General features: G+C 41.7%; 1 protein-coding gene across 3 annotated transcripts in view; it reads left to right on the forward strand.

Moving 5' to 3' along the window:
- Positions 1 to 17186, forward strand: part of FBXL7 (F-box and leucine rich repeat protein 7) — a 204251-nt gene extending 187065 nt beyond the window's left edge. Inside the window, exons 3-5 of one of the 3 annotated variants that reach the window (XR_013340426.1) lie at positions 3566 to 4177; positions 8810 to 10143; positions 16491 to 17186. Coding sequence is in view for 2 of the 3 variants with exons in the window: in XM_021545707.2 (XP_021401382.1) it covers positions 3566 to 4177; positions 8810 to 9546 (1349 nt within the window). In the remaining variant the exon portion in view is untranslated. Of the gene's footprint in view, positions 1 to 3565; positions 4178 to 8809; positions 12284 to 16490 lie in introns of those variants that run through there. The other 2 variants (XM_021545707.2, XM_021545708.2) reach the window with 2 other exon arrangements.
- Positions 17187 to 21807: the final 4621 nt, after the last annotated feature.

Genomic DNA, 21807 nt, shown 5'->3' on the forward strand with positions numbered 1-21807 from the left:
GCTCACACTGAGAGCCCTGAGCTGAGTGCAGGGTGATGAATATAACTGTAGCGGGGAAGGAAGGTCAGGGTAAGAAACATCCAATGAGGAAAAGGTTCAGGGGCGGAGTAGAGGGTGAGAGATGGGGTGACAACCAAGGGGAAAGGAGTGGTTATAGGGAAGGAACCAATGGGGATACAGAGAACGAAGAACTTTCCAGAACCGGGGGATGGCTTACATAATGATGGACAGAAACGAGGGGAAGGTACAACTAAAGATTGACAACAGGGGAGGCAGGAAGTTACACGTTGGTCACCTCCCATGGCAACTCAGGGGAACTATCTCCCAAGTCCCCTCCCACATACAGCGAACAGTAAGCAGGAATACCTCTTTGTGGAGTTCATCTGAGATACCAGCAAAATTCCCGTCTGAGAGCATATTGCATTATGAGCTCAGCAGAGCAGTAATGTGCTCACAACTCACTTTTTTAAACAGTGACACCACTACAGTCTTTTTCCACAGTACTTTGTGGTGGGGAGATAGGATGGATGTGTATGTCTGGAAGTCCATGCCCTGAGAACGAATGGAGCAAGTTTTATATTATGCACCTTCAGGATTTAAGGGAATGGAAATACAGGATGCACATCTGGAACTGCTATACTAATGAGATAATTAAGAGAGTACAAAGCACGGAGCATACACATAAAACAGAAAGTCAGGCCTTTCTTAGCTTGAAGTCTAAGTTAAAAAACATATATTAGTAATTCATTACACACCCAGAATGTCTAAGGTATTGATTATTCACAGTGCCCAGGAGTGTTGAAGGAATTCCACTTCTGATCCAAAAGCAGTGGAGATTATCCGTATTAGCTTGGACCATTGCTCACAAGGGAAGGGGAGAGAATCATGGAGTATGAAAAGCTTTTTTATGCTTAAGTAGAAATGGAAACTAATGAAAACCGTAGAACTAACGAAGACCCTACAGAAATTTTAAAGTGTTTTTAGCAATAACTGACTAAAAATATGTGTTTTTCAAATACGCTGTGTCTTACAGAAGGTAGTCATTCCCACAGGACTAAAAATTGTTTAAATCAGATGTTAATAATTTAAACTTTTTGCTTTTGATTTTAATTCTATTTTGTGGAATAGAAACCAGTTTTTCTTCTGTGTTTTTTTATTTATATCATTTTGTTTTCCTTTTCATTCTGGTTTGTGTAAAACAAACAACCAACAATCAACCAAGGAAAAGGCCCAAAGCAATTGAAGAAGTAAAGCAAAAAGAATTGATGCTATCATATACATGTAATAGTAGAAGGTACATCCAGCACTTGGAAAAAGGTGTATATTCTTTTATGTTAGAAACATTCTTGTATTAAAATCTCAAAAAAGGAGCAAAAAGTAAAGGCTTTTCCACATATTCTGCACATGTTTAGCTTCAGGCACTGTCACTGGTTTTGGTGATAATGTGAGGGAGGTCAAACATATGGTAAATCCTTGCAAAAATTAATCTCAGGGACTGTTGCTTAAGAGGCCTGTGGAGTCAGTGCTTGTTTGCAGGAGCCTGGCTGCTACTGGTTGTTTTTTTTTTCTCTCCGCTGTAAATCTAATTTTTAAAATACCGGCATATTCCAGATGCTTACCAAATAACACTCTTCGATGCAATTATTTGCAAAAGCTGCCATGGGGGGTATTAGGAGGTCACAAAGGGAACAAAGTGTACACAAATCCCTGTGTTAGTACCACATAGACATAGCACGGACTCAGAAACCTTGGTGAAATATTCCTTCCTTTCATTTGCTGAAACAGTGAGTTTCTAAGTAAAACAAGGTGCAGAAGAGGAAGAAGGAAAGGAGGTGGGTAATACAGTGTTTTTTCTCCACAGTGTGAGAAGATGATTTTGATGTCTCTGCAACTCAATTAGGTGATCTTAAGCAAGCCATTGGACTTTGTGTCTTGGGTTCTTCCGCTAAATATTTGTGCCTCTGTTGCTTGCAGACACTGTGAGAATACAGGTCTGTGGTTGTTGTTGTAGGTAGTGAGATCAGAGCAGGCCTCTGCTGGGCTAAGTAAAAGCTTGACAGGGAAATTTATGTGTAACGATCAAATTCACCAAAAATGTACTTAATTAAAAAACTCAGCTCAAATCCAGGTGTGGATATGTTTGTTGAATGCATTTCTGGCTGTATCTTGCTTAGCCCTTATCTGTGCTGTCACAGTCACACAGCTGCAGAGTCAGTGTTACTTAAGGGACTGCCTTTGTACACGTCCCTGAAAGGCCTGAACATTGATGTGACAGCAGGAGATGTGATATGGAGAAAAGCTTGGTCCTCTAAAAGCATTGTCTGTCTGCGAAATATTTTATTCTGCTGGTCACTAAATTGTGGTTACTGTATTCATTTATGGGAGGTGCTTTGCTCTATGAAAAATTTCTGTGGAGATCAGTACTGAGGTGGAGGGAATGTGCTCAGCAGCAGCATGCATCTCTCTCAGACACTGGTTGTATCTTGTGTAGCATACTGCTAAAATATCCTCAGAGTCTCTAAATGTATTGCCCATGGCATTTGCTTGACTATCAAAGTTATATCTTAGTTGTCTTCCAGTCTTTTACTTGGTTTGCTTGGAGAAACTGGGGGCAGGAGTGGAAATTACTTGCAGACAATGTCAGCACACAGGGAAAACAGTTGAAATAACCTCACAGCAAAGGTACTCTTTCTTAATAGCAAAAAACCCCTCAATTTTTGTGCCTGATTTTGGTAATTAAAATGAACAAAAAAAGGTAAAGAAGTAGTTGAATTGACTGCTTCCAGTGTGACAAATAGCTCTAGCAATAAGTGTATAAGTGTATAAATATTGTATAACAATTCTCCAACAAGTTTCCAGGCATGCTCTTTCTTCATTAGTTACTTTTCTGGGCTTTTTTTTTTCTTCCCCCAGCTGAAGTTCACTTTAGTCCATTGGAAAGGAGTGTATTTTGCGTGCACATGAAGAACTAGTCACTGAGCTCTTGGATGAACTTCCGAGTTTCAGTTTGCTTGACTGAGAAATTAACTTCTCTGATGACACTTTGAAAATATGTGTATGGAGTTGAGCTTTTCCTATCTGCCCAGATCTGGTGAAGGAAAAGGCATTTGCCTTGTGAGCTCTTTTTTGGCCTCTTGGTGAATGAGGCTGAAGGAGCTGAGAGATGAAGGACCACAGCATTTTCTGCACCTAAGAGCTCACAGCTCGGTCAAGGTTATGGACAGTTACTTTCTGCCAAAAAAAAAAAAAAAAAGAAGCCTGTGACTCAAACATAATCTTTCAATTCAGTGTTTAATTAAGAGTATAAAGAATAAAAAATCTTGGATTTTAAAAAATCCTTCCACTGCTGTCTCCTCTTCAGGACTCAGAACTGTATCATCTCCTTTGCTCACATGGCTTTTGAAATACGTTTTCTCACTCTGACTGGTAGAAGTAACTGCTTAACCCCCAGTAAACCCTAAAGTCCATCGTACTTCATTAGCACGTGGGCTAGCAGGGTGCTGTGCTGTGCAGAGAGCTCTGTATTTGTCCAGTGTTCATTGAAATTGTGTGTTCTATCTTCCAGATTCCGACCTGAGCATGCGAACGCTCAGCACACCCAGTCCAGCGTTAATATTTCCACCGAATTCCCCTGGGTTCCAAAATGGCAGGGGTTCGTCGACATCTTCATCCTCAGTCACTGGGGAAACTGTTGCCATGGTCCATTCGCCACCTCCCACCCGTCTCACCCATCCTCTTATCCGGCTGGCATCCAAGCACCAGAAGGAGCAGGCCAACATAGACCGGCTGCCCGACCACTCCATGATCCAGATCTTCTCCTTCCTGCCCACCAACCAGCTGTGCCGCTGTGCCCGCGTGTGCCGCCGCTGGTACAATCTGGCCTGGGACCCACGACTTTGGAGGACAATTTGCCTGACTGGTGAGACAATCAACGTAGACAGGGCTCTCAAAGTGCTGACCCGGAGGCTTTGTCAGGATACTCCCAACGTATGTCTCATGTTGGAGACGGTAATTGTTAGTGGCTGCAGGCGGCTCACAGACAGAGGACTCTACACCATTGCCCAGTGCTGTCCAGAACTGCGGAGGCTGGAGGTGTCTGGCTGTTACAACATCTCCAATGAGGCAGTCTTTGATGTTGTGTCACTGTGCCCAAACCTGGAACACCTGGATGTATCAGGTAAGAGGGACTGCTCCAATACAGGTGCTTTTGATGTTTGTCAAACTCCATAACTACACGCTTGTCCTTTCTGCGTTGTCTTTTGAAGTAGGAATGCCTATCTCCTAACAGAGCACCTGTGAGACAGGCACCACTAAAATCTCAGTTCCCCTGTTGCCAGCAGCACTTCTGGAATGGCCAGGCCTCCTCCAAAAGAAGTAAGCTAGCAGAGATGGCATGTTCACATGGCACGAGGAGTTATTACAAATTTTTGCACAAAGCACCCATAGAAGGGCCCACACTGCAGTCAGTGCTGTGTCATGTGGTGAAGCCTAGTTACGTCAGCAAAATTTTATCTTTTTCACTCACGTGTATATGTAGATTATATATGCATCTTATATATATATTATATTAATTGTATTATATTCATTATTTATAAATAATCTACATATACACACCTGTATATGTATATTATAGGTAGGTAATGAATACATTTGTAATCAGCTAAGTGAATTGAGGAGGAGCTCAGAATAAGTGCTAAGCTTTTTTTCTAGGTATTAATATCTGTTGTCATCCCTCGCTAAACTTCAAGGTCCCCTTGTTTCCATTGCTATTTTAACAAGACTTAGCCAGCTTGAACTTTTTTTCTCTTTTCTTCCCTATTTTTTTTTTTTAAGCTGACATTGCAGCTGTTTAGTTCAGCAGAAATGTTTTAGACAATTTTCTTCAAGCCAGCTCTGGTCAAACAAGATGTTTTTTCCCAATGTCAGCCGCACAGAATTTTCTCTCTGCAAATAGGTTGGCATGTAATGGAAAGGATGCAGCTAAGCAGAGCACTGATGTAAATTTGATGTTCAACATTTACTTTGTGATCTCATCTGTTATCGGTCTAACACCATCATAAATCAGCCAAACCAGATTTGCCATTGCAGAGGTACCAATGGCAACAAGAAAGATGAAGACAGGGGGTTAAACAACAGGACACAGAAAGTGATGCTATCAAGTCATTGGTACCAGATGCTTTTTCCAAGGGTACCTATCTGGTGTACACTTATATGCACTCCTTTCTCTCCTTTTTTTTTTTTTTTTAAGCTGATTTATCCAACTCTCTCACCTCATTCCTAGGATGCTAGAATGTCATGGAAGGCATCAAAACAAATATCAATAAATCAGAATTATGCCCTTTTTGTGATTGCTTTCTGAAACCACAAAGGTAATAAGGAGTCTATGGAACTCCACAGGAGTCTATTCATAGTGACCTTGTGTATGAATTAGTTGTTGTTGGTACACACTGACGTTAGTTCTGGATTGCTAATCATGCATTCGGATTGAAGCATCTCCAGTGCCAGGAAAAAATGTATGTACCTGTGTGATTTGGACCTAGAGCTTTGAAGCTCACAGCCTGAGTGTACCTGGGAGCTTGTAGGTGGTTGAAAATGCTTTGGTCCATAGCTTTTATTTATGGATGTTCTGTAGAACAAAGGTGACTTTTTCAAAGGCAGGGGAAAGTAAATGATGATACCAGGTCTTGAAATAGGTTCTTTTGGAGACTATCTTCCTTTATGGTTTTCCCAACCCTCTTACTCTTAGACCCAGAAGGTAGAGTCTGTCCCTAAGAGCTCATCAGTTTGGTATAAAGTGTGCAATAGTTGAATAAAATTCCTATCTTCCTTCTATTTTGTTTCATCAATGAGATAAGAAAGTAATTTTAATTTCTTTTTTTCCTAAGTTGTTCTTTCTATTTAGAGTATGTGAGGGGAAAATCCTGCTTTTGAACATGCTCAGAAGTCAGTGTGTTTGGGTTCAGATATAGCTTTTGCTGCATGTACCATAGGAATTGAGGATAATCAGTAGCCAGGCTCTTGTTTTGAGTCCATATTCTGATGTGGGTAATTTTGGAGGATGTTTTAGAAAGAGGATTCCATTTTCCTGTTCTTCTCTCTGTAGTTACAAGGCTTGCACCTACATGCTCAAGGAATTCTCAGGACTGAAGTGGTTCACTGGTTTGGTTCCATACCGAGCAATAGGACGTGGGGGTGTGTGTTGGGCGGTGACGCTGGTTGCTAGTTAATTAAATCCCAGTTCACAGTTGTACATCTGGTTAAATCCTTTTCCCCTTTGGATGGCTACTTGGCAGCAAAAGCTTACCAAAATCTTTAATGTCAAAACCAGATATTTGTATTATCTTTAGGAGCTTTCCACTATGTAAATTCTGTCACTGTCAGCATCCGCTTTGTGGGTAGGTCTGAGATATTGCTAGAAATTGGTTAAGCTTGACTGCTAGTTATTATCTAACACTCTAGCCAATATGTTTTTCGGTTTATTTGGATGTTTCACCTCCCTTTTAGAAAACAGTTATACTTTATGGAAAATCCTGTCACAAGGGCTTAATTTTTACACTTTGTACTATTTAGGACACAAAAATTTTTGCAGACCCAGGAACCTGTCATTTTGCCTAAAAACCAGTCAGTTCTGTATCAGCATAGACTCATTTTTCTGTTGAAACTGTTTTGAATATCCTTCCCATGAAATATTTTACAGTGTAGCCAAAGTAACTCAACATGGCAGTGCTGAGCTTGACAAAACTGTGATCGCACAACTGATGTATGTGACTCCAGCCCTGCTGAGAGACTTCTGACCTGTTCACTTTCTAATTACAGTCATTAAAATTTCTTGGACTCTCAGCAGACAGAATATTCTCCTTGGCCTTGTGGATGCATCATTCTCATTAAGCTGGATTTAAATTTGAATTCTGGTCAGAATATAAAATATCCAGACTGACTTCTTAATCCAGCAACATCCTCAGCCAAATCCAACAGCAGCAGCTACATCAGGTGCAGCAGAACTCTGCCTAAGTGCCAGCTTCTTCTGTGAAACTCCTTTCATGTATTTTGTATCATCTACTTCAAATAATATACTAGAGGTGCATTTTTTACACCATTAGTATTGTTCTGCTTCCCTTTAAAAAAAATCCTTTGTGTTACTGAGTGTGTATATAGTACTTAACCTCAAGGCAAAAGTATTTCCAGAGATTGCTCCAGAGCATAGATGGATCTGAAACAGTCTGAAGAGAAATAGCATTCAGTTTTAAGATGTTTGTTGAGCAGAGTGTTTTACTTCAAGGTTTTTCTTCTGCATGATTTGTGGGCAATTTGCCCATTTAATTGTCTGAGGCCTAAAGTAAAATTTGCATCTGTTCGACTAAATTTGAAGTCCCAATTAAAGATCCAGCATAAATTTAAATTGTGAATTTAGAAGTGTGGTTGCAGGTGGCAAAGTGTTTCAAGTCTGTATCCCACTCATTTTACAGCATTTGTGTGAATCTACACAGTTATCTCAAGTGATGTTTTTGCTTTTAAAAACTGAAGCATATTCATACCTTCCACTAAGCCTCTGAATGACAACCTCTAATAGCAAGTGGTATAGCTTTGGGTAATGTAAGCTTTTGAGGCAGTCTCCATACATCATCATGCTCTTTAATTCTACACTACAGTGTTTTGCAGAGTTTCTGATACATGGAGCTCTAAGGTCATCACTTTTTATACTTCATACTGCTTTGTCACTGCATACTGCTTGGCCAGAAAAGGTCTTTTTATTTCTACCTGGGGACACCTCTTTGAGCATAACCTGCAGAAATTCTCTGAGTAGCCATTTATGGCTAAAACTGTTGGGCCTTAATCACTAATGGGTAGACTCTCATTTCTTGCAGCTGTTTCTAGCTATGCTAATGCAAAGAGCCCAGCTGAATTTGGCACAGTTTAAGAATTTCCCCAAGAAGCCTAAGACTGCCAGTTTGCAGTGCAGCAGAAACCACACTTTCCAAAAAAAAGCTTTCACTCTCCACTGTGGAGTGGAGATTAAAAAGGGGGAAAGTCTGTGTGTATTTTTCCCTTTAATCTAGTTCTTTGTCTTTCCTTGCAAGGTCTTTTTTTTCTCCTCCAGTCTAACTACCTCCATTCATGGCCAGACTTTCTCATTGGACACAATCCTTTTCTTTTTCTGTCTGTGTTCTCACATGCCCTTATCAGTCTGTTGGCTCCTACCAATTTCCTCCATTCTCCTTAGGTTATCCAAATCTCCACCCTTTTGCAAGTACACAGTTGGGCCATCGTTTTGCATCCTTCCCACATTGCAGGCTTGGGGCTGGATTCACATCTGTTCTCCAAATGCTTGAGGCAGGGGAGGAGTGGAAAGGGAGTGGGGTTGTGTTTTCTATAATGAATTTGAATGGCAAAAGAGCCTCTGATATTGGTTTGCAAATTCAGCCAGTCAGCAACAAAACTGATCAAAAAACTGCATTGGTTGTCACATAGTATCCTTTTCGCTAACTGTCACTGGGTTCATAGTGCAGTAACAGATCACAAGCTGTCCCCAGATAGACCCAGGACCACCATTTTACATATGGGTATGGACAAAACCAGTCAGTTGCTTTTCAGGGCTCACAATCTCAAAGTAACCTCACTGACTCCAGTGGAGTTTATTGTTTCCTCTGGTGTGGGGACTCAGCACAGCAAATCAGAGCAGTCGGTCAGAGTGATTCCACTCTTGCAACATGATGATACCTTCATCACATCTGGCACACCATTCCACACCTGCCTTTCTGCATGCTTTGTTTTTACTGCTTGCTTAAACTCACTGTGTTTTTCCGCTTAGGCTGCTCCAAAGTAACATGCATCAGTTTGACTCGTGAAGCCTCCATCAAGCTGTCTCCCTTGCATGGGAAGCAAATCTCCATCCGCTACTTGGACATGACAGACTGCTTCGTCCTGGAGGATGAAGGACTGCACACCATTGCCGCCCACTGCACTCAGCTGACCCACCTGTACCTGCGCCGCTGTGTCCGCATCACTGACGAGGGTCTGCGCTACCTGATGATTTACTGCACATCCATCAAGGAACTGAGCGTGAGCGACTGCCGCTTCGTCAGCGACTTTGGCATGCGGGAGATCGCCAAGCTGGAGTCGCATCTCCGATACCTGAGCATCGCTCACTGTGGCCGCATCACGGATGTGGGTATCCGATACATAGCCAAATACTGCAGCAAGCTGCGCTACCTCAATGCGCGGGGCTGCGAGGGCATCACGGACCATGGCGTGGAGTACCTTGCCAAAAATTGCACAAAACTCAAATCGCTAGACATCGGAAAGTGCCCCCTGGTCTCAGACACCGGCCTGGAGTTTCTAGCCCTCAACTGCTTCAACCTAAAGCGCCTGAGCCTGAAATCCTGCGAGAGCATCACTGGGCATGGCCTGCAGATTGTAGCTGCCAACTGTTTTGACCTGCAGATGTTGAACGTGCAGGATTGTGAAGTCTCTGTGGATGCTCTGCGATTTGTTAAACGACATTGCAAGCGCTGTATTATAGAGCACACCAACCCTGCTTTCTTCTGAAGGGACACCCCACGCCTGTCAATGCAATGCAGTATTAAAAACACTGATGTATAAGCACACGCTCCCATATCCAGTAATGCTGTCTTTTTTGTCACTCACGGGACTCAGTTTTACTTGTACCTAATGGGTGAGGGGTTTTCTAGAAGACTATTTTGTTTGCTTTTTGTATGATCACTTTTTAAGGTGCCGTGAGTCTCTGTGGAGAGGCCGTTTTAATGCAAAAGCAATGAGTGCTCAGCGTCCCTGTTGGGGTGTTATTTCCATAAGAGCCATGATCTTGTCCCAGGCTACAGTAGTTGCCTCCAAAGGAAATAGCACATAATCCATCCTTCGGAAATGTTACTAAGCTGTGTCAAATACATCTGAATTCTAGCTGTGCTCATGAAGCTGACTATGCAATATTGTGTCTGTGTTCCCCAACTTTTTCCAATATGGCTGATAGTCATCCATTGTAATCCCTCAGGAAATACTGGGTAATGTTCTTAAACGTACTCATGTGAAGCACAGTAAGACCCGCTGGCCATTGCTGAGCATTTCTGCAGAGTGAATCTGGAGACTGTGCCCATGCATGGATTCTTTTGGGAAGCCCACCTCCAGGTCACTTGTGCATCGTTGCTACTTTCCTTTATATCTAAATTTGTCCTCTCCAACGTGTGTAGTACCATCCTCTCCTAGTAGATAGGGACTTCTGGCTCTGACAAGCAGTGATGTATTGAGCTGAGTGAAGGAGAACAAACGAGATACTGGTGGCCTGGCAAAAGGAAAAGCCAGCAAACCAGCCTGAGAAGCTGCTGTAATTCTGCAACAAGCTGAGATAGTACTGTAAGACAGTAGAGAGGCTCTGAGGCATTGTGGAGCAGCTTACACAGGGCAGTCCCAATTGCTGTGCTCCATGGCTGCCACCAGGAAGTCTGACTTTGTCCCTTTGCTGTACCTTTTCAGCAGCTGTGGCACCACTGCAGTGGATGCTCCCTGAGAAACCAGGGACTTGTGTTTAGGTCAAGTTAGTATGTGCCTTAATACACTTGGAAACCTGACTCTTTTCTGTCACCTTCCAGTTGAAAGGATAGATGTCTAATCTCAAGACTTCAAAGACATTAGCCTGATGTTAGATAACACCCCTGGGGACACAGGGGCTTGGCATATTATTCACATTAGATTTAGATTTTTTGAGACTTTGGCTCTTTGTGTTCCCTTAGACTGGAGGTACAGCTGCATTCAACAAAGAATTAAACAGCAGACTTGCCCTGTGACCCTGGGAGCTCCTGTTACTCTCATGATCACTCTTGCTCTTGCATAAGCTGGAGTGTTTTGGAAGTCCCCCATCTCATTGGCTCCTTCCCCAAGTGTGTGGTTGATTCTTGGTTACTTTCTTCACAATTTTCTGGCAGCTGTTCCACTGCATTTTCACATGTAATGCTCAGATCTGAAAGCCAGACACGTGAGGGGTGATGATATTTTCAGGCAGCCCCCCTGTGCCTGACTGACAGGTGAATTCATATCTTCAATTCAAACACTGTAAGTGTCTCATAAGAAGGGAAGCACTGTGTCTGGTTTTCATAAGCAGTAGTTCCATCATCTCCAGACAACACTAATAAAATCAGTGGTATGAAGTGAAAATCAATATGCCCAAGAAAAACAAACACATAACTGCTGAGGAAATACTTATAACAATGCTCTCTCAATTCAAAAAAATAAAAGATGGGCAATGGTTTGGACATGTCCCTGGAGAGGGAACTTGTCCTACTCCTGCAAAAATTCCTGTAACTTATGTATGTTCTTCCAATTTTGTATTTTTTGATATGCAGGATGGCATCAGCTCTGAATTATAAATTAAGTTATACTAAGGCAAAGAGGGCCATGGAAAATGAATTTGTCATTGCTACTGTTACTCATCAGTGACTAATATTAATATAACCTTGAACAGTTAACTTCATTTTGGCTTTCCTTTCCATATTTCTAAAATAAGAGATTCTTCTCCAGTAAGTAATACAGTATATTTTATCTGAGCCAGCTATACTCTCTGTTTACCCTTTATCTAAAAATGGCCTCAAGAAATTTAAATGTTGAGCCCTGAGGATGTTGGGATTTTGAGCCATTTGCACTCATGAAATACAAGGCCTCACTAATAACATTTAATTGTTTATTAAAAAAAATAAAGCTACTTTTCTGGCTATGTTGAATTGAATGAATAGTGCTACGTGGTTTTTAAAGTTTCTAATGTTTAAATTTGGCCTGTACTGTACAAATCTCACTATAAAGCCTTAATTTGCTACCAAGAAATAAAGCAGTATATTGGTAACTGATGAGCATGCAGCATCATTTGCACTAAGTGATTAACTGCTAGTGAAAAAGAAAATATTAAATACTTATAAATCTCAAAAAGTAAGCATATCAACCTATCAGGTAGGTGGATAATGACCTCACCTGTCTCTCTCTTTAAAATATTATTTTCCTCATGTGTTTTTTCTTGACCGTGAAACATTATCAGAAACTGGAAGTAAAAATAAAAGAAAAAACAACATATAAAAAAATGTATAAAAATTTCAGGAAGGCCTCTGCATTGGTTTAAAGGCATGTTAACATATTTGATGAAAAAAGTAAAATTGAATGACTTAAAGGGTAGAGCACTTACTGAAGCAGTGTTGCCTTTTGAATGCTTGAATGTTTGAATGTAGAAACCCTTCTCTAGGGGACACTGGTGGAAAGTTAATAAAGGTCATTTTTCTAAGCCAAATGTTTTTAAGTACATAGTCTTAAGTGATCTGAGTTGGTACTCTAAGATAGGTAGTTATTTAAAGAAAATTTGAACTTAACTTATTGATGCAGCTTGCCTGAGTTGACTTTTAACCTTTTTCTTATGTCTACTTCCAAAATGACAGAACCAGAAAATACTGGAATAACTGCACTGGAAAAAAATAAAGTAGTGCATGTGGAGCTGAGTTTGCTGGAAAGGTTGAAACATGTGACTGATGTGTCTTCTAGTTTAGGGTTAGCAAAGACTATAAATTTCCTGAATGAAAACATAGGTAATTCTTGAACCATCAAATTCAGGCTCAGGCACTGAGGCTTCTTCTGCTCTGCAATAGCATATGGTGATCTTATCAAAGAAAGGCAGCAATGAATCACATCAGTCAGGCTGGCTGTTTATGTCTTTGGAATCATTTGTGTCCCCTAGAGAGGGGTCTCTTAGAAAAGGCACATCTAAACTACCACGCACTGTGATTATAGCCAAAACTCTGTGTTTAGGCATTCATCCTTCCCTTGGCTTTTGTAAAAAGTAGAACTGTATTTTTCATACTAGTGGCATGAAACTGATAAGAAGCTCAACACTTTTGCCTCTTTGAGCGGTGCTCATCTGGCTTCCTGCAGAATGCAAAACAGCTTCTGTTGGATGTCTTGAACTCAGAACCGTGGTCCAGATGGAAACCTTCAGTAGTGGTTTATGTGGTTTCTCAAAACTTCTAGACTTTGAATTGAAAAATTAAAAAGCTAGTAAAATATCTAATTTCAGCATTAGGCTTGAAGCAGGTCCAAACTCTTATTAAAAAGAAACACAGTGATTATTTGGACTGCAGCCTGGCTGCCCCTCAGCTGCCAGTGTTAGTTTAGAGGGGAAAAGTTCTCTGGCAGAGTTGGTGTGTGGCTCCTCTTCCCCCAGGGTTCCCCAGGAAAGTAATCTACCCTCAGTTTTTTGTAATTTTTTCAGTTTAGCTATTCATGCTGAAACTTCCCATGCTGGGCTTTGAAAATGTTAGTTGAAATGGTTCATCTGGTTCTGTAAATAAAGCTGGAGGAAATGTAATTTTGCTCATGTTAAACTCCAGGTGACCTTTCCTTTGAAAATGGTCCATTGCTCTTCATCTCCTCTAAGCCTTCAGAGTGAAAGCATGAGCCTTGTCAGGAGGTCACCTTTGGGACAAGGATGTGTCTTCCTGATCTCCCAGTAAGTTTCACCTAAATTTAGCTGCATTACATGTCTTTGAACATGTCTAATTCTGTAACCAGGGAGAAAAGGGACATGCTCAGATTATTTGGAGCTTGTAGTCTGGCAAGGCCAAGATTTGGCAAAGCTAAGAGGTGTTTATCACTCTGGCAGTGTGAAGGAGGAAATGACCTGAATTATATGGAAGCTGCCTGGAAAGTCAGGACAAAGTTGAAAGATGGGGTTTTGAGAACTGTGACAAGAAAGATGAAGGAGATTTCCTGGGCAAGGGGTACTGGAGCTGGGATGACAAAGAGATTCAATGATTTTTCAGCAAAGAAACTGGGACTGGGTTAAGAGAGGTGGATTTTTATGACTGGTTGAGCAGGGAGATTTGGGCCAGAGGAAGTAAATAGTGAAGAATGAAGTTTGGAGTAGGAAGAGAAACATGAAGAAAATGAATTGAACTTCATTTAAATACAGTACACTCCCTTGGCACAGGCTCTGAGAAAATTAAACAGACTGTTTTGGTGAGGATGCCTCAAGTCTGAAACCAAAAATAAAGTAGTAGTTTTGCATCTACTGCATCCAATATTTCCCTATATATATATATATATATATATATATATATATATATATATATATATATATATTTTTTTTTTTTTTTTTTTTTTTTTTTTTTTTTTGTGAGGCCAGAAAGTCTTTACCAGCAGAAGTATATAACCAGTATATGAAGGTCTGAGAGATTGTCAGCATCAGTGTCTTTGTGTCTTTTTCCTGCCTTTACCCCTTTGTGTGAAGTAGCCTGGTGAGAAGAACGAGGAAGGCAAGCTTGTAAAGTCTGTTCTTCTTTGGAGCTGCATTTCAGCAACACCAGCTGCTCAGCTCTGCTAAGGTGCAGCCACCAGTGTGGACCCACGTTCATGCCATTTTTACAGACTGTTAAAGGGCATAATAATCATGGGTTCAAGTTACTGCCAGGCAGCAGACATTAGAATTCAAACTTAGCCTAACAAAAAGACATTTGACTGAACAGCATTACTGTATGCTAATAAACAGATTAAATCCATTTTCTCCATGAAATAGCTGAGGGATGTTTATTTTCATGCACCCTGCTGCACAGATTCAGAGCAGGTTTTTCGTCCATCTTTGTCTTCTCTGAAAACTGGATAGAAACATCAGGACACTATTCCCTTGTCCTCTGGATGATCACAGGGGCACAACTGAGATTTAAACTAGTCAGTAGAAATCTTTTCCAAGTAAGCTCTGTTAATACAAATTTTAAAAATATTATGAGTGCAACAATCCAGTTTGCCATAGATATGTCATATTATGCCAATATAAAAAATACTAAACAGGCATTGGAGGAAGAACCAGAGGAACCAGAAGCAGGGATCTTTTAAAACAAATAACCCTCCCAGGCTTTTATAAATTACTCTGGCACTTCTAATGCAGAACAGAAATCGTAGCCATTCCTTCTAGCACTAAAGCTACTGTGTTCTTTGGGTTAGAATAAATTAGTTTCCCTTTGTTTTTTAAAGAAACATTGTATGCTATAGCCTCTAGCTCACACAAATGGTATAAATGGAAAAAGTCATCTTGCAAAGTGCAGAAAGAATGCTGAGAGGGGTCTGTCCCAAAAGGAATGAATATTTTTAACAGTTTCATGTTTCATTGTCTATCTTTGATGGCCCTTAAAATAGTCTTTTTAAAAACAAGTAAATGGCCATTCTTGAGATATTTTGTTACTTCTTCAATATACTCCATTCACACAGTTGCCTCAGCAGACAGACATCAGAGTTTTAGAACAATTTAATTTCTAGCTATGTAAAATAAGTGTAGCTAATGTATAATTTATAATTTAATTTAAGCATTATCAAGTTTTTTCACATTGTAATCAGTTGTCCCGTAAAGGATATATCCCAAGCCTTCATCAGGACAGCTGCAAAAATATTTCTAAATATTTAGAACTAATTCTATTTTTCTGACACCCCAATTTTGCCCGAGTTGCCTGTTCCTGGTTTGTTGTATGCTGTGAAAATGCTTTCAAGAACAGGGCTTATTTCTGGACTTGAATTACATTCTATTTGATTGCTCTATGGTCATGAATCTCATCTGGTATGATAATTGTTGATAGGTCTTTTGTGGCATGACACTGCAGAGTGACTACATGCATTCAGCACGGAAATAGAATGGACTAACACATGGTGTCTGACATAACAGCTGTCAGAGCCTGCATTTTCATGGGTCGTGGCTGCTGTGGGTCTTAAAATACCCACCCATAGCAGTGTCAGTAGTTTTGTAGTGATTTATTTTTTAACTACATGAAGCATCTTCTGTTTTATTTGGCATCAATTACAGGACCAAGCTCTAACTACGACACCTGCTTTGGGCAAGGTAATAAAGTTATGACCTTTCCTCCATGCTGTCCTTTCATTTTTTTCTTCTGCCCTCATATAGTTGTTTAAGGTCCTGTGACAGTCTTGAGGTATTCCACCTCCACAGTCCTGGACAATTAAAATGATGGATGTCTCAGTATCAATAGGATGAGTAAGGCTATTTACTTGGCAGGCAATCCAGGTGATTAACTGCGGTGATTGACTACAAGTTACTCAGTGTCCAAATCTTACTGATGTTTCTCAGTGGAGGTGGGAAGTCCATCCACAAATGTCAGTAAATATGATGCTTTCTGATGCTTTTTTCTTAAGGGGATATGTGGATCATCTGGGGGAAAGTGATCTGCATAATCAAGCCATTAAAATCCTCTTTGTTAAAGTAGTGTAGTAGTGTAGAAAATGAGGTATACATCTACCATGATGTATATGGTCAGGTCATACCTCGGTGATGCTGCTGGGGCAGCACCACTGTTTTTTTTTTTCTCTCTGGCATTGTATTCCTGTACCTGAACAGCAGAGAAATTACCCAAACTTTCTGTATCTGTGTCCCAAGTGACTGTGAACTTTTGGTGTTTTGCTTTTAATCTCCAACAACTTCCTGTCCTCCCTCTCTCTTTCAGCAGCTGGCATGCTGGGGATCCATCCCAATTGCCACCTCTTAGTGGGAACTGGCCAAGAGCATCATCTCTGGTGCTGCCACCTCCCCAGCTGGGCTGACAGCTTCTCTCAGTGCTGAAACCTGAATCCCTGCTGTTTCCCTCTGAAACGTGTTTGCTTCTCCCTTTTCCATTCCTTGAGATTTGCTCACCACCAGTAGCTCTCCCTTCATACAGGCAGGAGAGCAGTGGTGCCACCATGGTGGGACCTCCTGCATTTTCCAGAGAACCTGAAGGAAAGTTCAAGCAAGAAAGCAAGGAAAGTTCAAACAAGCCTGACAATTGGCAATAATCACAGAGCCATGCAGGGTCACTTGATGTCTCAGGATGAAGAAGAATATCCCAGAAATATATCTGCTTGAAACAGCCTGACATGCAGTGGAAAACCTGGCAAATGTTTAGCAGCAGTACATTCTTGCTGCCGGGGCATTCACAGCATTTGCATGGTTGTGTGTGCGCAGGGACCTGCAGTCTTAAAGCAACAACCCCAGTGTCAACATCCCATGTGTGAAAAGGAAAAAGAAATGCCATCCTTCCCTGTGGATCCAGGCTGGAGAGGTGCAGAGCTCTGACCAGTTAGGAGGGACTCTGGAGTGCCCTGAAGTGTGCCGGGCCTCGTGTCAGGGGTTTGGCACACAGGTCACTCCAATGCCATTCCTTAGATGCTGGAGTTACAAGAGGAAAGTCTTCTTGGTGGTGTATCCATACTGTTGGGACTGTTGGAGCTGTGTCATAAACCCAGAACAGAAACAGGAGAAAGGTGTCAGGAGCTCCTAGAAACGTGCATTTTGCAGAAGGGGCTTTCCTGGTATCCAACCCAGACAGATTTTTCTCCAAAGAGTGATTTTTCTCCACAGAGAAGGGACTGCTCAGAAGCAGCAAAGGGAGCTGTGACAAGGCCGGGGTGACCATGTTCTGATAACTTAAGGGAAGCTTGTTGAAGATACAACACATGTTAAGAGACACATTAAGAGACATGTTGAGAGACTTCCGGCTCTTAAATTTATTTTTGTACAATGAGCAGGGAAGGGTGTTTTTTTGTTGGTTTGGGTTTGTTAAGTAGCAGCCTTTAAGAATTGCTTGGTATTTACCCATTGTAGGGGAACCTCATCCAAAACCACTGAGACTGGCTTATCTTCAGATCAGAGTGGTATCTGATTTCTTAACACTGGTCTACTTTTTTTGTAAGACAAATTGACAAAGACACAAGACGGCCTTGCAGTGTGAGCTTTGGAATTCATAGATCTCTGGCAGGTTAGATTTGAAAGCATGTCAAAACAGTCCCTTCCTGCCAAAAAAAAAAAAAAAAATTGCATCAAAATCCCCAATAAAGAGAGCAAAGGAATTCGGGGCTGAAAGCTGAACTTCAAGTGGTAATGTGTAATCTCTTGCTTAAAAGATATTTTCTCCTATAGGAGTCAAATGTGGTACTGTGAAGCTGAAGGGTAAATTGAAATTATTATGAAGATTACATGAAGTGAACACATGGATAAATGAGTCTGTAGGGAAGAACCAATACAGCTTTTCTACAAGAAATCCAAAGCAGGGACCTATCAGGCTATGGATCTGGGGGCACAAAAAAAGTTTTGAGAATGGTTTCTGTGTCTGGCATCACAGTGTGGGCTAGGGTGCTTTGTCTGGAAAAGAGTTAACTATGGTGAGATGAGACACACATGACAAAGCTCATGTAATCATGGATGACTGAAAGGATGAAGGGACTGAATGTCTACCATGAATAATAGTGGAGAAAAAAGAAGTCTGGGGCATCAAGTGAAACCAGTAGGTAAGAGATCCATAGCAAATTAAAGTAGTTCTTTGTTTGCCATTTGTTAAAGCCTTAGACCCTTGCCATGGGGTGTTGTGGATGCTAAATGTTCATGTCATTTAAGAAGAGATTGGACGAGTTAGTGGAGGAAAAGTGTGTGTGCAGCTATTAAATACAACAGACAACCTCTGGCTCAGGAAATGCCTGAGGCACCAAGTCTTGGAGCCTGGCAGGCTATGCTGGGAAAATATGCTTCCTCTGTTTTTGTGCTTCTCTAGGCGTCTGGTTTTGGCTACAGTCAGCCAGACTGTTCAGCTACATGGACCTTTTTGTCAGCAGCTGTTTTCATGTTTTGGTATCTGTCTCAGCAGATCTGCAACACAGAACACAAATTCACTTATTGTTTGCAATGCCCTTATTCAGAATTGCTCAAGGTTCTCCAAATAAAATATTTTCATCACCCTCTTTTCTGAAATCCTTGTGCTTCAGACTGGAAAACTGTAGAAAATAGCAGGCTCCAGCATGGTATAGATGAATGGAGGCAAGAGATCTCTGAACTTTGCTCTTGGCGGATCAGGTTTATTGGGGATGGGGAAAGGTCCTGCCTCGTGCTCCCAGATGCAGCACATGGTGAGGCTTGAGAGGGTGGGGGAGGGGAGAGACAAAAGGATGCTCAAGGAGAGGGGAAGTTCCAAGAGGGAGGATGTTCCAAGAGGATGTGTGCCCCTTGAAGCCCCCTTTTCAAGGAGCTTCAAGATGGGTTGGAACAAGGCTCGGGCCAATGGGGTTACAGGCACTTGATGTCTTAGGGGAGAGACAGAGGTGCGGGGTGAACCATACATCTTTTGGGGGTGAGATGGAACAGTCCACTTGACCCCAGGACCCATCCGTAGGCAGGGGCGTCACTGGCTAGCTGGGAGAACTGTTCTCATCCTGGCTGTATTATTTATGGATAATCATATTTATCTATCTTCCGCAACAGAAAACCCAATCCACTCAGGAGGTAATATTCTCATCTATTGATTCTCATGGAAGCAGGCAGTTGAAATTTTGCTGAGGGCTTGGTACTCTGCAAATTTAAGCCCTTTTGCTGCAGGCTGCAGTGAGAGCATGCCTGTATTTCAGAGAGCATGGGAAGGAAAGCATTTTGCGCTCTTTCCACCTCCTGCAATTTGGGAATCTGGTCACAGAGACAGATTTTCCAGGTCTCTCGTACTCCTCTCATCTTCAGGGAGAATTCTGGAAACCAAGACACTTCTTGATTTCTTTAATACTGCATGTTTGTAATCAAGACCAGAATTTGCCCAGAGCCTCTGTTCAGTCAAAGAAGTTTAAGCATCTCTGCTTCCCTTTATTGATTTTTAACAAGGCTTGACATGTGTCAGACACAAGCAGCTGTATCAGGGCAGTTGGTGAGGTCAAATTGGCTGTGATGTTTGGCATCAGAATTAAATCTCCCTCAGATGCCTAGAAGGCGGGACACAACCAGTGAATATATGCTTAACAGAAACTGTACTGTCCCCTAGTGCCAGCTCATATGTTTCTCAGACTCATGTGGAACAGGCAGAAATTATCTCAAAATGAGCAACACAGAGTCCCTTCTCTGCTCCTTCAAACCCTCTGTCTACTTGTGGCCCTGGGCCCACACAAATACCTAAGCACAGCAAGGAATATAAATTTGCAAGGGTCTCAGCTTTCATAATATGACTAAGTTGTTTTGATTTACGCATGCTCGTCTTGCCAAGATTGGAAAAAATTAGTCCGTTCTCCTGGTGGCTGAATGTCAAGGTACACTCAGGTTTTCAGACAAATGCCCCAAATGTGCCCATGCATATGCACAACTGAACCAAGACCTGAGTGTTGGAGAACTTAACTCTTTCCTTAATAGTTTGGATTTTTATTAGGGAAACATGGAGAAAAATAGGAAACTATGGAAGTATGAGATTATCAAGTCCTTGCTTTGAATAAGGACTGAAGTAACCCATGGTATACCAAGAAAATGAAAAAAAGTGCATACAGAATTGCTGTGCTGACCTTGGAGTAGTGAGACACTATTTGAAACACTCCAGAGCTTCACTTAGTTTTCTCCACAGAATTTGTCTACAGGGTGGCAATACTTTGTGTGTTTAAGAACTTTGCTTTATTTGCCCATTTAGTGCCTGAAGAAAGGTAGAAAAAAATTCCACTAGTATTTTACTGTTTATAATATTCTGACCCTTCTCTAGGGTCTAGGGATAGTTGCTTCTTATATAATCTCAGCTTGCCTTTCTTTTTTTAATAAGGTGTTCTGCCAGTAATACCCTTAAGATTAATGTAAATGTAGACTCATATTGGGGAAAATCGTATCAGTGCAGAGCAGCTGCTTGCAGGGAGACTTGTCGCTGTGAAGCAAGCTACACATTTTTGGATCCGTGACACATTTGCAGGATTACATTCATTCCTTATTTACATTAATGAAGGCCAGAGTTTTGGGAAAAGTGTTATATCAAAGGCTGAGTTTAGTCAACAAGACAGAGGTGCTGGATGCCATTAGAGATGCACAAGGGTATCTGAAACATCCGCAGAAGGCTGGTTGGAATTACAGTCCCTTAGGAAGGTTTGTGCCCATTTGCACTGGCAGAGGGAGGCCAGGCAGATGCGATCAGGCATATCAAATGCCTTTATTTGCCCTTCCTTGGGCAAAGATGCTTCTGATAATTAGGGGGAAAATGTATGTGGTTAAGGGCAGACAGGCTGAGCCACAAACACGCAAAAAATGAACCACAAATTATTGACTGTGCAGGCAAGCATAGAAATGACGGCCGTGTTAGTGAAACAGGGTCTATGCCTTTATTAATGTTCAGCTCTATATTAAAAAGTCAGCTCGGCAGGGGGTGGTGTAGCTTCTTCTAGTAGCCGAAGGGTGAGAAGGCGTGCAGAGTCTGTCCCTGGAGTCTCTGTGACACACTGGTAGCCAGAGGTGAAGAGGTGTCCAGTCTGTACCTGAAGTCCCGATCAGCAGACTGTCCTCTCTCCTTTTCTCTTGGCACACAGGTAGCTGAAGCATGATGGGATGTGCAGAGCCTGCTGCTGAAGTCCAGCAGCAGCTATCCCTCTCCTGCCCTCCTGGTAACACCAGGTAGTGTCTGATTCCTTGTGCCTGCTTCCCACAGCCCAGTCCAATCTGGTCCTCTGCAGGTTATGGTGACAGGTCAAACACAGACTAGGGATGGGGTTCCTTTTTCCCCAACCTGCACACCCATCCAGCCCCTTCCACTGTGCCCCTCTTTTTCATTTTGAGGTGTTTTTCATCCCCAAAACCCCCTCCCATGATTCCACTGGATTATTTTGCATCCCAGTCCTAGTTTGGGTGGGGGTGTAGGTGATTGCCAGGAGCAATTGGCTAATTAACATTTCAATGTCCGTACTTAGTTCAAGCCAAGTGTTCCAGCCAGGCTGTTTTGTTCATAACATGAGGATATGATAATTTTGTATTGCTGTCTGCTGCAGTTATTGTGCAAATATTTATTCTTGAAGAAA

This window comes from Lonchura striata, chromosome 1 (genome assembly GCF_046129695.1).
Source record: "Lonchura striata isolate bLonStr1 chromosome 1, bLonStr1.mat, whole genome shotgun sequence".
NCBI lineage: Eukaryota > Metazoa > Chordata > Aves > Passeriformes > Estrildidae > Lonchura > Lonchura striata.